The 16,259-nt window shown below is 38.9% G+C and overlaps 1 protein-coding gene across 1 annotated transcript in view; it reads right to left on the bottom strand.

The window, feature by feature from the left end:
* Nucleotides 1-16,259, bottom strand: part of DDX10 (DEAD-box helicase 10) — a 366,232-nt gene that overhangs the window by 338,201 nt on the left and 11,772 nt on the right. Inside the window, exons 2-5 of the mRNA XM_058289407.2 lie at nucleotides 3,368-3,428; nucleotides 2,876-3,006; nucleotides 1,891-2,049; nucleotides 822-942 (exon numbers count right to left, since the gene is read on the bottom strand). Of these exons, the coding sequence (XP_058145390.1) occupies nucleotides 822-942; nucleotides 1,891-2,049; nucleotides 2,876-3,006; nucleotides 3,368-3,428 (472 nt within the window). The remainder of the gene's footprint in view (nucleotides 1-821; nucleotides 943-1,890; nucleotides 2,050-2,875; nucleotides 3,007-3,367; nucleotides 3,429-16,259) is intronic.

The raw sequence follows: 16,259 nt of genomic DNA, 5'->3' as shown, positions 1-16,259 counted from the left end.
AAACTGCGTGAAGGATATGTGGGAACTCTCTATACTACGATTGCAACGTTTCTGTAAATCTAAAATTATTCCAAAATAAGAAGTTGATTTAAGGGAGGGAAGAGGGGAATAAACATTAGGTAATATTACCAAGTAGAAAAGACGCTCACTAAAAAAAAATGCTGATTTGACCTTTGAAGTTATCAGAAGTGGGTGCTACTTTAAAAAAAAATTTTTTTTTAATTAGTATGGAAAGTCAGGGAAGTGATGAACAGGTAGTGCACCGGCATTTTTAGGGCAACGAACTTTTTCTTTCCAACACTGTAATGATAGATATGTGATATGACACATTTGTCAAAACCCTCAGAACTGTACAAAACAGAGTGAATCCTAATATGAACTGTGAACTCGAGTTACTATTAAGGTATCAATATTGGTTCATCAAATGTAACAGATGTACAATACTAATGCAAGATGTCAATAATAGGGGAAACTGGAGGAGCGTATGGGAACTCTGTACTTCCTGTCCAATTTTTCTGTAAACCTAAAATAGCTCTAAAAATAAATAGTATTATAAAAATTTTTTTAACTCTTAGCAGAACCTAATGCAGAAGTGGCTAATTTCATATTTAAGATTATGTATATTCCTATAATTTTAATGACAACAAGACAGTCTAGTTGTACTCTCAGGTCTTAGAAGCCACAGGGCAAAAAAAATTTTTTACAAGTTATTGCTCAGATTGTTTTTAATCATAACACTCAATATAGCATATCTGTCATTAAAATTTGTAAGGTCTCTCTCATAAGTCTAAGATATTTCATTAGAAATTCATGAGACTCACCCAACATTTGGAGATTGGTGGCATGAAAACATCTTGTTTCATCCATGTGTTGAAGAAGTCGACCCGGTGTGCAAACAAGTATATTTATATGGTTGATCCTCTCTGCTTCATGTTTCAGATCCTGAAAACAGTTGTTTCTTTTGATTGCACAGACATATTACTCTGAGCAGCCTGTGTACCGAAACTATAAAAGCCATCTGCATGTGGCTTTTCATCATAGCAGTTTAAATACTCTAGAAATAAACATAATTTCGCCCTTCTGTTTCTGCAGGGCATCCAAATTCTTGGGCTAAATAAAAGTCCTTGATGAAAACTTAAAGAGCTCAGAGTTCCTCTAGATTCTTAATCATACCAGGATTTTAAAGCCAAGGAAACCATCATCAAATGAGTGCTCCAAGTCTAGATTTCTTATTAGGGCTGCCAGACACCACTCACTGGACCTTTGTGCACTCAAAAAAAAAAAAAAAAAAAATGCTGATCGGTCTACCTTTTAGAAACAAAAACTGTAGAATGTTATTACTTGTTAAAGCCAGGTGATGGGTACGTACATGAGTTTGTGAGGCTTTGTGATGTTCTTTCTTCTTTTGTGCTCTAACAAATACAAACATTCCTGGTATACTATAAGGTAGACCAAAATTTGAGCAGGTTTTACTATAGACTAAAATAAACATTTCTTACTCTACCTTCCTTTCTTGTGCTGCTGACAAAGCAATGTTCTGAATCAATCTCTTAAGACACTTTATTAAAAAGAACTAGTCAACATAAGGAAATTGTCTTTCTTCCCAATGTATATTAATAAACAGATATACAGGTTGACTAGAGTAAACTGGTCTCAGAAAGCCCGAACAATTCCAGAAACCCTGACAAAATGGACTTTCTGGACCTTCAAAATTGGCAAACAGACTCTAGATGACAGTGACCAACCAAAGTGCTACCAGCCCACAAGGCCCTGTCTAGGTGGTCACCCTGTTTGAGGTGAAATCTCCACCTCTTCCTTGTCAACTACCACAGTGCTCCAACACAGAATGTAGAAGGAAAAAAGAGGAAGGACAAGGACAAAGGGACAAACCTTTCCACCAATGATGAGACCAGCTGAAAAGTCATGATTCTTTCCTACTTTTCGGAGAACCTCAAAGGTCTGATATGCCAGTTCTCTCGTGGGTGATATTATCAGAACCCCCAGCCCATCTGTTGACGTCCACTGCAGGCGATATAAAGCTTCCAGCACCTCAAAAACAGACAGCAAATTCATGTTCAGTAAGTCCTTAGATAAGTCAGCTTTTTGATCCCTGACCCCAGACCTGCCCTTCCATATCAAAGGCACCTTCCAGGCAGAAGACACACCAGTCAAAAGTTTCATCCAATCAGAAAGAAAAGATTTTGTTTGTTTCATTTTCCTTTCCTCCACCAGAAGCATCTACTCCCAACTCATGGGGAAGGAAAAAGCAGCACCATAAAACCAGATTAAAATAACTTTCATCTGTGTAACTGCTACAGCTATATTATTGTGACCGGGATCTCTAAGTGTAGAAAGACAATGTTTAAAAAAAAAAAAGGATTTAACAGAAAGAAATAGTTTTGCAATACTCAGAAAACTAAAATGTGATTTTTTTTCTAGGCCAATTATTTTGCAGGAATCAAAAATTAGACCAACTGCGTAACTGAAATTTAAGTGGATTCTTAAGAGGCTCTCTTATTTCACTGCTATAAAGGACAGGAAAAATGTTAATATTCCAGAAAAGTCTCAATGACCAAATATCCTTAAAATGAGCCTATTTCAGTTTTATTCTGAACAGGTGTCAAGTGCAAAAGCAACTGGCAGGTCTTTCTAAGTGCCTGAGTGCCCACACTGTGCTTGGACCTGGAGACTATGGTATAGAACAAGACAGATATGGACACTGTCTGATGTGGCCTGTGTTCTAACCAGGGAAACCCAACACAAGTCTTTACACAATTATCTCTTTGCATCTCTATCAAGCAGCACACAGGAAAGACACAGAATACCGTAAAATTGTATAGTAGAGAACCTGACTCAATATAAATTAAACACTTACTGGAACAAGGAAGGCTAAAGTCTTGCCAGATCCAGTTTTGGCAGCTCCAAGTACATCTTTACCTTGCAAAGCCAATCCAATGGTCTGCTTCTGTATCTCAGTTACCAAACGGTACTGGGCTTCTTGCAAACCTGGCAGTGTGGTAGGGAGAAGAATGATACTTTAGAAAATCTCTGAAGAGTGTCACATTTTTGTTTGTTTCCTTGCTTTTTTAACTACCACAACTGGGTGACATTTAATTTTCAGAGGTGCCAGGCATCTTTTTCTTTTCTTTTTTTTTACTATCACTCTTTAACCCATCTAGAAAGGATGAAGAAAATGAGCAATTGGTAAAACTCAAATGAATATTGTTTCTTTGTTGGTTGTTTTCAAAATATCAAAATTATTTGCCAAAATAAGATTTTTTCCAGTTAAACTCTCTCTAAATCCTCTTCCACTGATAAAAATCATTAAGGAATCCAAAAACATATCCCAGGATCATCATGTACCTACCTTTCAATGTTTTATTGGACAAGGGGAAATCTGAAAATCTTGTAATTTCATTTGTATTTATCTAAAAAGAAAAAAGGGGACATGTCATAAGAAAAAAAAAGTACTGTTTATTTGTTTCACAAGAATAATCACAAGTCTACTCACTGATCAATGCTTTGGATCAGCTACTTCAGATCACTGGGGGGTTGATAACGAGGGCAGCCATTATCCCAAACCCCCTCAAGAAGAAATGGAAAAGGAGTCATAAAGAGGCAGTGTCTATTTTTTTTTATTCTCTTGTCACCTTCCATTTCCCAAATAGGAACAAAAATAGTTTGGAAAAGTCACAAATTGGTAGCCCTAGCCAAAAAAAACAAAAAAAACAAAACTAACAAACCCATAAGAGTGAGAGAAATATATTTCCAGAGTTTCAGTAACATAATACTCAGAATGTTCAGCTCTCAACAAAAAACTACAAAAGAAAATAGGAAAGTATGGCCCATTCACAGCAAAGAAAGATTTTACCAAAAATCATCCTTGAGGAAGCTCATATATTAGAACTATTAGTCAAAGACTGCAACTCAACTATTGTAAATACGTCCAATGTGCTAAAGAAATCCACATACAAAGAACTAAAGGAAATTAGGAAAACACTGTCTAAACAAAATGAAGGTAGAAATTATCAGGAAAACCAAATACAGAAATTTTGAAGCTGAAATATACAGTAATTGAAATGAAAAACTCAGATGAATTCAAAGCAGATTTGAATAGGCAGAAGAAAGGATCAGTAAATCTGAAGACTAGCCAATTAAAATTATCCAGTGTTAGGGACAGAAAGAAAAAATAATGAAAAAAACAAACAGAACCTGAGGGAACTGTGGGACGCCATCAAGCATACCAGCATTCAGGTCACTGGAGTCCCAAGAGAAAGAGAAAGGGGCAGAAAAAGTATTTGAAGAAATAAGGGACAGAAAACTTGCCAAATCTGATGAAAGACATAGAATATACACATCCAGAAAGCTCAAAGAAGTCTAAGCAGGACACATTATAGTCAAATTGTCAAAATCCAAAGACAAAGGGAGGATTTTGAAAGCAGCAAGAAAAAAGCAACTTGTCACATACAAGTGATCCCCAAAAAGATCAGATTTCTCATCAGAAAACATGGGGGTCATAGTGGGATCTCATTTTTAAAAGTCCATAAAGAAAACTACCAACCAAGAATTCTATATCCAGCAAAAAGTATCTTTAAAAATGAAAGAGAAATTAAGACATTTACAGAAAGACAAAAAAAGAGAACTACTAGAAGACCTGCCCCACTAGAAATGTCAAAGGGAGTACTTTAGGCTGTAATAAAAGGACACTAGAGAGCAGATGTTCTTCAAGTGTTGAGCACGTGCCTCCCACATGGGAGGTCCTGCATTTGGTTCTGCCTCCTGAAAAAAAAACAAAAAAAAAAAACAACTGAAAAAAACCAACTCAGGGAAGCCAATGTGGCTCAGTGGTTGAGCACCAGCTTCCCACATACAAGGTCCCAGGTTCAATCTCCAGGTCCCAGTACAAAAAAAAAAATTAGTAAAAGTAACTACATAGGTATATATAAAATTCTCCATTACAGGCCTTTTAGTTTTAACTGCTTTTTCTCCCCTATACAATTTAAAAGGCAAATGTGTAAAATAACATTATAAATCTATGTTAACTGGCATACAATATATAAAGATGATAGCAATAAAGGGGGAGGGAAGGAGATATATAGGAATAGAGTGTTTCTATACTACTGACACCAAGTTGGTACTAGTCAAACTAGGTTACTAGATTAAGATGTTCATTGTAATTACAAAGACCACTAAGAAAATAACTAAAAAAAGAGAAAAGAAAAAAGGAAAGAAGGAGGGAATCAAAATGGTACACTACAAAAAAAAAAACCTAAATACAAAAAAGGTAGTAATGGTGAAATTGAGGAATAACATACAAGACATAGATAGAGAAAACAAATAGTTAAATGGCAGAAGTAAATTCTTTCTTCTCAGTTATAACCTTAAATGTTAATGGATTAAATTCCCCAATTAAAAGGCACAGATCGGCAAATTAGATGAAAAGGCATGATCCACCTATATGCTGTCTAAAGAGGCTCAATTTAAGTACACAGACACAAAGACTATGTTGAAAACAAAAAGGTGGAAAAAGATATTACATGCAAACAGTAATCAAAAGAGATCCAGAATGGCTATATTATTGTAAGGGAAAAAAAAGTCAAAATAAAGTTTAAGTCAAAAAACACTAAGGATATTATATATTGATGAAAGGTTCAATCCACCAAAAAGATATAAAATAAAGAAGATATAACAATTATAAACATAAATGCACAGAGCCAGAAAATATGAAGCAATAATGGACAGAATTGGGGGGACAAATATATAGTTCTAATATAATAGTTGGAGACAATACACCACTTCTAATACTTGACAGATCATCTAAGAAGATGACCAATAAGTAAATAGAGGACTTCAACAACACTGTTGACCAAATAGACATATAAAGAACACTCCAAACAACAGCAGAATACACACTCTTCTCAAGTGCACACAGAACATTACCCAAGATAGACCATATGTTTAGCCACAAATCAAATCTTAATTTAAAAATAATGAAATCATGATAAGTATCCTTTTGGACCACTGTGGAATAAGACTAGAAATCAGTAACAGAAGGAAAACTGGAAAATGTATTATTACATGGAAATAACACAACTAATGGGTCAAAGAAGAAATCACAAAGAAAATTGGGAAATATCTTGAGATGAACAAAGACAAAAAAACATACCAAAACATGGGTTACAGCAAAGGCAGCACCCAAAAGAAAATTTACAGCTCTAAGTGTATATATTAGAAAAGAAGATCACAAGTTAATAACCCAAACCTGACACCTAAAGAAACCAGAAGAAGAAGCACAAACTAAACCCAACATCAGAAGAAACAGTAATGGTAACAGCAGAGAAATGAAAGAGAGAATAGAAAAATAATAGAATCAACGAAACCAAAACTTGGTTCTTTGAAAAGATCAATAAAATTGACAAACCTTTAGCCAGACTGACAAAGAAACAGAGAGGACACAAATAACTAAAATCTGGAATTAAAGTGGGACTATTACAACTGACTTTACAGAAATAAAAAGAGCTTTTAAGAGGCTACAATGAACAATTACATGCCAACAAATTAGAAACTCTAGACGAAGTGGAGAGATTCCTAGAAATATACAGATTACCTAGAAACATACAGATTACCTAAAATCATACAGATTACCTAATCTGAAAGAAGAAACAGAAAATCTCAGACCTATGACAAGAGTTTGAAGCAGTAATCAAAACCTACCAATAAAGAGAAATACAGAACTAGATGGTTTCACTGCTGAATTCTACCAAACATTTAAGATTTAATACCAATCCTTGATGAGACGAGTATAATTCTGATACCAAAGCCAAGTAAAAACAGCATTAAGAGGGAAGCGGATTTGGTTCAATTGCCAGAGCATCCACCTACCATACAGGAGTCCAGGGTTCAAACCCAAGGTCCTCCTGACCCATGTGGTAAGCTGGCCCATGCGCAGTGCTGATGTGCACAAGGAGTGCCATGCCATGCAGGAATGTCCCCCACGTAGGGGAGTCCCACATGCACCCTGCAAGGAGAGCTACCCCACATGAGAAAAGTGCAGCCTGCCCAGGAGTGGTGCCACACACACGGAGAGCTGACGCAGCAAGATGACGCAACAAAGAGAGACACAGATTTCTAGTGCCACTGACAAGAATGCAAGCAGACACAGAAGAACACACAGTGATTTGGACACAGAGAACAGACAATGGGGGCGGGGGGGGGAAGGGAAGAGAAATAAATTTTAAAAAATAAAATCTTTAAAAAAAAAGCACAAGAAAACTACAGCTTATGAATATAGGTGTGAAAATCCTCAAAATACTGGCAAACTGAATCCAACAGTATATTAAAAAGATTATAGAGTGAAGGGAATGTAGCTCAACCAGTTGGGTGCCCAACTACCACATGGAAGGTCCCAGGTTTGAGTCTTGGTGCCTCCTAAAGAAGACAAGCCAACACCGTGCAATGAGCTAGATGCCACACTCATTGCAACAAGCTAGATGCGAAACAAGCAAATACCACAAGCCAGCAGACGCTGCAGCCAGCAGAGAGCGGATGTGGCTCAGGCCATTTGGCACTTAACTCCCATGTGGGTTCAGTTCCCAGTACATCCTAGAGAAGGCAAGCAAACAATGAGCAGATAGACAAGATAACCATCTGGGGGAGGGGGGAATAATTTTTTAAATAAAGTAAATAAAGCTTAAAAGATAAAAAATTATAGACCATGACAAAGTGGAATTATCTAAGGAATGCAAGTATCATTCAAAACATACCACATTAAGAGAATGAAGGGGGATAAAAACAGGTGATCATGGATTGGGAAAAGTGGACATAATGGACAAAGGGTATGGGGAAAGGCAGGAAGAGATGAGAGGTGGAGGCGTCTTCGGGACATGGAGCTGCCCTGGATGGTGCTTCAGAGGTAATCACCGGACATTGTAAATCCTCACAGGGCCTACATGATTGAATAAAGGAGAGTATGGGCCATGATGTGAACCAATGTATATGAGGTGCAGAGGTGCCCAAAGATGTACTTACCAAATCCAATGGATGTGTCATGATGATGGGAACGAGTGTTGTTGGGGGGGGGGGAGAGGGGGGGGTGGGGGGGGTGGGGTTGAATGGGACCTCACATATATATTTTTAATGTAATATTATTACAAAGTCAATAAAAAATAAAAAAATTAATAAAAAAAAAAAAAAAAAACAGGTGATCATTTCAACTGACGCAAAAAAGGCATTTGATATTCAGCAGAGTTCCAACACCTACTCTCCAGTTCACTGGACTCACCCAGGACAACTAACAAAGAGATGATGATGGACAATGACCATCCCAAGGAAGAGAGAGTGTCTGCAACTGCAAGCAAGACAGTTCCATCCATCTGCCCCACGGGATCTAAACTCCCTCTCAATTAGAAGCAGAGTGGGCATCACCATGCCAAAATCCTCAAGATTGGGGAATGAACAATGGACTAAAGTGGACTTACTATTATTCCACTATGAACTTATTATTCAAGCAATGGAAGAACTCACTGACATAAAGCAGTGGCCACCAGAGGTTCTGAGTGACGGGAGAGGATAATATGAGGGCATTTTCGGGACACTGGAATTGTCCTGCATGACACTGCAGTGACAGATACAGGACATTGTATATTTTGTCATAATTTACAAAATTATGCGGGACAGAATATAAACTATAATGTAAACTATAGTCCATGGTTAATAAAAATGCTTCAATATGATATGTGTTCGACTGTAACAAACATACCACACTAATGAATGATATTGTTATATTCTTTCATGATAAAAAGGCTTAGAACACTACAAAGAGACAGGAATTTTATCAGCATAAAAAGCATTTATGAAAAACACACAACAAATATCATACTCAATGGTAAAACACTGAAAGCTTTCCCCCAAGATCAGTAACAAGGATGCCTGCTATCACCACTATTATTCCACATTGTACTAGACATTATGGCCAGAGCATTTAGGCAGAAAAATAAAAGGTATCCAAATTGGCAAGGAAGAAGTAAAATTATCCCTATTCACAGATGACATTATCCCATATATAGAAAATCCCAAAGAATGCACAAAAAAGCTATTAGAACTAATAAAGGAATTCCACAAAGTCACAGGATACAAGATAAACACACAGAAGTCCGTTGAGCTGCTATACACCATAATGAACAATCTGAAAAGGAATCAAGAAAGTAATTCCATTTACCATAACATCTAAAAGAACAAAATTCCAAGGAATAAATTTAACCAAGGAGGCAAAAAACTGTACACTGAAAACTACAAAACATCGCTGAAAGAAATTAAAGACCTAAATGGAAATACATCCCATGATCATGAATTGGAAGACTCCATATTGTTAAGATGTCAACACTACCTAAAGTAATCTGCAAGTTCAATGCAGTCCCTATCAAAATTGTAGCGGTCTTTTTGCAGAAATGGAAAAGCTGACCCTTAAATTCATAGGGAATTGTAAGGGGCTACATGAAGCCAAACAATCTTGAAAAAGAAGAACAAAGTTGGAAGACACACTTACTGATTTCAAAACTTACTACAAAGCTATAGTAATTAAGACAGTACGATACTGACATAAGGATTGACATATAGAACAAAGGAATAGAATTGAGGGTCTAGAGTTAAATCCACACATCTGTGATCAGATAATTTTCAGCAAGAGTGCCAAGTCCATTGAACGGGGAAAGAATAGTTTCTTCAATAAATGGTGCTGTGACACCTGGAAATCCACATGCAAAAGAATGTAGACCTCTGCCTCTCACCATAAACAAGAGTTAATTCAAAAATGGATCAGCAACCTAAATATGAGAGCTAATAATGTAAAACTGTTACAAGAAAATATAAAGAAATATCTTCAGGACCTTGTAATAGGCAATAGATTTTTAGATTTTATATCAAAAGCACAACGAAAGAAAAAAATAGATTAAATGGACATCAAAATTTAAAAACTTTTGTGCAAAAGACATTATCAAGGAAGTGAAAAGACAATCTGCAAAATGGGAGAAAATATTTGGAAACCATGTATCTTATAATAATTTAATATCCAGAATATTTATAAAGTACTCCCAAGAACCAACAAAAAGTCTTACAATCCAATTTTTAAAATGGGCAAAAGACTTTAATAGACCATTTTTCAAAGATGTACCAATTGTCAATAAGCACTTCTTAGCCATTAGGGAAATGCAAATCAAAATCACAGTAAGATACCACTTCACATCCTCTAGAATGACTACCAATAAAAACACTGAAAACACGTGCTGGCGAGGAAGAGAATAGGAGCCCTTTTACATTCTTAGTGTCAATGTGAAATGGTGTAGCTACTATGTAAAACAGTTCAGCGGTTCTTCAAAAACGTAAACACAGAATTACCATTTGATCCCACAATCCCACTTCTTGGTATATACCCAAAAGAAGCAAAAGCAGGGACTCAGTTATTTGCTCACCAATCTTCCTCACAGCATTATTCACAATAGCCAAAAGGTAGAATCAACCAGGTATCTATCAAGAGATGTGTGGATAAACAAAAAGTGGTATATGCAGAGAATGGGATGTTTTTCAGTCATAAAAAGAAGAGATGTGTTGGTACATGCTACAACATGAACACTGAAGACATCATGTTGAATGGAATAAGCCAGACACAAAAGGGCGAATACTGTATGATTTCTTTTATATGAAATACTCAAAAAAGCTACTTCATAGAGACAGAACACAGAATAGTGATTACCAAGGCTGGCAGGGGATAGAAATGGGGAGTTATTACTAAATGAGTATGAGTTTTGATTTAAGATAAAAATAGTTTGGAAATAGTGGTAGAAGTTACACAGTATTTTCAATGTACTTAATGTCAAAGAATTGTCCAATTAAAATGTTTAAAATGATTTGTTACATATATTTTACCACAATTAAAGTCGTTTTTTTTTTTAATAAATAGGAGGAGTAATGATTACAAACCACAGGCCATGATGAGAAATAGTTCAATGTACACACTTTGGAGAACAGATTGAAATTAGTTGGAGAAATAACTTGTTAGCACAAATCACCCAAAGTTTTAACCACAAATACAGTGGTATAAGAAAGTCAATCTAACAACAATTCATATTGGTGTGTCCTGAAGGAGGGGAAATTATTTCACAAAAATCAGAAAAGATAACTTCAACATGCTTTGATAGCCACATTAAGTAACAGCTAGCACTTTAATGTTACATTATCCAAATGGGCACTACCGATGCTCTTCGTTAGCATTAACCCAATCTTCTGAATTTCATTTCAGCTGCTCAGGAGCTCAATTATTTTGTTTCAGATGCTGAAAGCAGAAACTATTGCTCAGAACTGGGAATATGCTACCAAATTATTCATGATTCACAAAAGGGGAAAAGTTGCATTTTTAAAGTTCATTTATTTCAATTATACTCCAAGCAGTAAAGGGATGACAGCTTACATTTCATTTTACAATCTACATCACTTTTCACAAGATTCTTAATGTAGCCAAGGCAGGGTTAGTCCTAGCCCACACATACCAAAAACACAGATACCGCCTTAATCTCTACAAATTATTCCAGCCAAGAACCTCAATCAGAAGATAATTTCTCAACAGGACATAAAAATTAGATGAAGTCCACTCTTGTACTTGAGTATTAACAGATAAAAAGCTGTTTTCCCAGGGAATGGAATGCTTACAGAAGGAGGTACCTGGCAACATGCTCTTGAATCAGCGACAGAGATACAGCACAGGCAGCATGGACTACTCACATGAAATACTGCACATCTTTCCAAAGTCTGCTAGCTTCCAAAAAGGAAAGTTTGGAAGAATGAAACTGTTCCAGCACTATATTTTCAACCAAGACAATATAAAGCTATAAATAATAGTCTTAAGAAGAGGTCAGCAAAGAAACAAAAGGAAATTGTGATTCTTCCAATACTCTAAAGCAGCCATTGGACCAAATCCAGTTCCCTGCATATTTTTGTAAATAAAATTGCTGAGATACAGTCACAACCATTAGTTTTCATGTTGACTATGTAGTTGTGACAACTATGTAGTTGCCCACAAGCCTAAATATTATCTGGGCCTTTACAGAAAAAGTTTGCTGACCCTGCTCCAGAAGGTTCTCAACTGCATTCCAAATAACCATTGGAAGCCACTGTAAGAGATGGCTCCCATTCTCACAAAACAAAATAACACTCTTTTTCCCTTTATCCCTTTCCCCTCTTAGAAAATCACTGTCTCCCCAATCCTCACGCTCCCTCTAAAATCGGTACTATCATTTTTCTGAATTCAAACAACAGATGTTTTGGTGTGGGCCTTAATAAAGTCTTCCCAGCCTTGGTGGAAAAGTTGGAGGAGCACTGGGATTGGGGCGGATATCACTTAACCACCCTCCTACAACTCTAACAATACCCATTTCTCAGGAAAGCAAACAATGCCTCCACATCCTAAAAGCAGGAGAAAAGTGTAACAACTTCCTAGAATGCACCTACATTATAATCAAGAGAAGAAAGGCAATCTACGTCAAATCACACCAGCCTAAATTCTTACTAAGAAAAAACCCAGGATTAGAATTCAGAATTCCTAATATGGGACAAACTGACTATGATTTTTTAAAATCTAAATTAATCCAGATTCAGAGTCTGCATCATTCAGCAGTAGTAAAAAGTTGTTAATTTAAAACAAACAGCTCACCATTTCTCAATAAGCCTCAATATTCAACTCTTCATCAGTCCTTCTAACAAACACCCTCTATATGGTGGCTCTGGAAATAGGCCACCCAAATCTCCGGCTGCAGGGAGTAGAGCTGACTGACAGTCCTGCTGTCACCCCTCTAGATCTACCACTGAAGAGGGATTGTGCCCTCCAGAAGGCTCAAGGTCAAGAACTGAGCAACAAAGGAGAACTGGAGGCCATTCCTGCAGAGGGGGTGGGGGTGGGGACGACTTTAGCTAAGCCTAGCCAAAGCATTCTGCAATCTGAGACGCTTCCTACCTGCCTGCTCTCCTTTCACAGGTTACAGCTGTGTCTAGGTCTAAAGGCTTGCCTGCCCTATTCCTGCTTCCTCTCCTTTATCCTTCAAGTGTTTCCCATAATAAGTCTCTAATTCACTGAATACCATATCAGCACCTGCTTCTCAGAGGCCCCAAGACCAAGAATATACCAATAAACTATTAATATATTCTTGGCCTCCAGACCTTTTTCTGCTCTGATATACTCTCTACATTGCCCCCAGAGATGCCTCATTGCCTACAGGTACAATCTCTGAGTATGCCTCTGTATAGTTTCCTATTGCAGCTGTAATAAATTACCACACTTAGTGGCTTAAAACAACACAAATTTATTATTTTAAAGTTGTGAAGTCAGAAGCCCAAAATGGGTTTCACTGGGCTAAAAGTCAAGGAGTTAACAGGGCCACGTTCTTTTCTGTTAGCTCCAGGGGAAAATCCATTCCATGACCCCCTTCCTTCCTCTTCAAAGCCAACAACTGGTCAAATCTTTGTCACACCGCATAACTCAAACTGATTCTTCTTCCTCCCTACTTCATATTTAAAGTTAAGCAGCTAGTAGGTGAACAATGTGATTACATTGAACTCACCGGGAAAATAATCTCCCGATTTTAAGATCAGGTTGTGTTTGCAATCTTAATTCCACCTGCAACCTTAATTACCCCTTGCCATGAAATCTAACACATTCACAGGTCCCAGGGATTAGGATGTGAACCTCCTTCGGAGGCCACTATTCTGACCACAACAGCCTCCAAAGTCATTCACAATCCAGCGCCAACCCTCTTCTCCAGTTTCATCTGAAGTCAATTCAGAAACACATCCCACACTCCCAGTGGGTATACCCCCACTCAATAACACTGTGTATTGTTCTTTGTATTCACTCATGTTGCTCCCTTAATCTAAAATGTTCTTGCCAATCTTTTCCTTCTGGTGAACTCATCACTCAAAAACCAGCGCCAATCACAGCTACAACAAAACCACTGGAAAGTCTGTGCATCTGGTAAGGCTGAATAGGGGGCTGAAATCCAGCCCACACTCAGCTCCCCAGGCCAGGCCTGACACTACAACCATCAAATTCAAGAAGGGTAGCTGCCCAGAGGAAACTTGTTTTTCTAAAGCACTTGCCCAAAATGGGTGTAGTATGGGATAACTCATCCAAAGGAATGTACATACTTACTGTTAAAACATTTGTCAAAATACAACAACCGATACACGGAGATCCCAGCTACCTGTAGAGGATTCCCTCCTTGGGTAGGCGGAGACGAGGCATCTAGCCCCGCTAGGTGGGGCTGAGCCAGGCCGGGCCGCAGCGGCGGACCCCGGAGCCGGGCCGGGCTGCACCGGCGGTGAGCGGGGGCCGGGCGGGGCCGAGCCGGGCTGAGCCGGGCCGCGGCTGCGTGCGAAGCCGAGCAGGGCCGGTTCAGGCCGCGGCGGCGGGCGGTGGACGCCGGAGCCGGGCCAGGCCGCTGTAGCGAGCGGAACCGGGCGTAGCCGGGCCGGGCCGCGGCGGCGTACGGAGCCGGGCGGGGCCGGTGCAGGCCGCGGCGGCGAGAGGCGGACGCCGGAGCTGGGCCGGGCCGCTGTAGCGAGCGGAGCCAGGCGGAGCCGGGTCAGGCCGCGGCGGGCGTACGGGAGCCGGGCGGGGCCGGTCGAGGCCGTGCGGCGGCGGGAGGTGGACGCGGGAGCCGGCTGGGCCCCTGTAGCGAGCAGTAGCCGGGCCAGAGCCAGGCCAGGCCAGGCCGCAGCGGCGTACGGAGCCGGGCAGAGCCGGTCCAGGCCTCGGCGGCGGGCAGCGGCGGGCGGAGCCGGGGCCTGCGGAGGGGTTTCTGTTCTTTGTTTTTTTTTGTTTTTTTTTTTAATTTATTTTATTTAATTTTTTTTTTTTTTTTTTTTGGAGCATCTGCAGTACTGGGGAGTTCGTGGGCCCTGGGCGGCCTATTGGGGGTTTGTGGGAAGGGAGGTGCTTGCAGACCTATTTGGGCAGACAGACGGGGGTTTTAGGGCAAAGGGGGGGAAGTTGTTGTTTTAGATACTGTTGCAATTGTGACACGTGTATACCTGTATCTCTCTTCCCCCTATCCATTCCCCACCGTTTGCCCATCCTCTTTTTCTTTCTTCCTTTCTTCTTGTCTTTCTTTTTTTCTTTATTATAATTAGTTTTTTTTTTCGGTTTTCTCTTTCCCTCTTGTCCCTCATCTTCCACTTATTTTATTTTAATTCAAGTATACAATAGGTGCTACAGGGAACACCTCACATTTGCTGGGTTTTCCCATCCTCCACTGCCTCATTTCTGTGTGAACTGATTTAGGCTACCTACACTATCCCCCTTCCCCTGCATCTTGATATCCACTATCATCTACTGTCTCTCCTATATTCCACCCCCCACCTCCCGTTCTTTGATCCACAAAGTGTCTAACTCTTAATTTCTAATACCTTTGTTCTGTTTTCTGTCTGTTATCCACTCTTGAAACTACTACCTTTCTTTTCTTTTTCCCTCTCTCATGAAAACAATAGCTATGTAGTTCATACCATATTCCTCCCATATTCAGTCATCTACTTCATAAAAGGTACTCTACCTACAGCTATAACTCTATACAATCTACATGAATCTAACCTCCATCCTCCCAGATCTCATATTCTTGCTTTGTTAACATACATCACCAATACTACTTTACACTTTTCCCTTGCTTACACAATTGCCTTTCCCCAACACTAATACTTTCCTCTAAAGTGAACTTAACCAACAACAAGTAACTAGAATAAGAAGAAAAAAGTGACAAAGAGAAGATATAACACCTATGCAAAAACAACAACTAATTAACCTCCAAGAGCAGACAAAGAAGCTAAGGAACTGATTAAATTCGTCAAAATAAAGAGATGACCAGAAAGCAACAAAAATCTACAAACCAAACCAATAATCAGGAAAACATGGCTGAATCCAATCAACAAACCAATAATCACGAAGGGGAGCAAAACTTGGCACAAGCAATGAAAGATCTCAGAACATTTATCACCGACAAATTTGATGCAGTAATGAAAGAGGTTAACAACATGAAGACATCACTTGGAGGGGAAATTGCAGACATACGCAAAAACATAACAGATATGATGGGAATGAACACCACAGTTCAAGAAATCAAAAATACACTTGCAGCAAATATCAGCAGACTAGAAGAGACAGAGCAGAGAATTAATGATGTGGAAGACAGTACATCAGAAATCAAACAGATAGTAGAAGGGGTCAA

The sequence above is a fragment of the Dasypus novemcinctus genome, chromosome 27, assembly GCF_030445035.2.
Source record: "Dasypus novemcinctus isolate mDasNov1 chromosome 27, mDasNov1.1.hap2, whole genome shotgun sequence".
NCBI classification, from domain to species: Eukaryota; Metazoa; Chordata; class Mammalia; order Cingulata; family Dasypodidae; genus Dasypus; species Dasypus novemcinctus.
The sequence above is the reverse complement of the archived record's forward strand: the minus strand, read 5'-3'. Positions and strand labels throughout refer to the sequence as shown.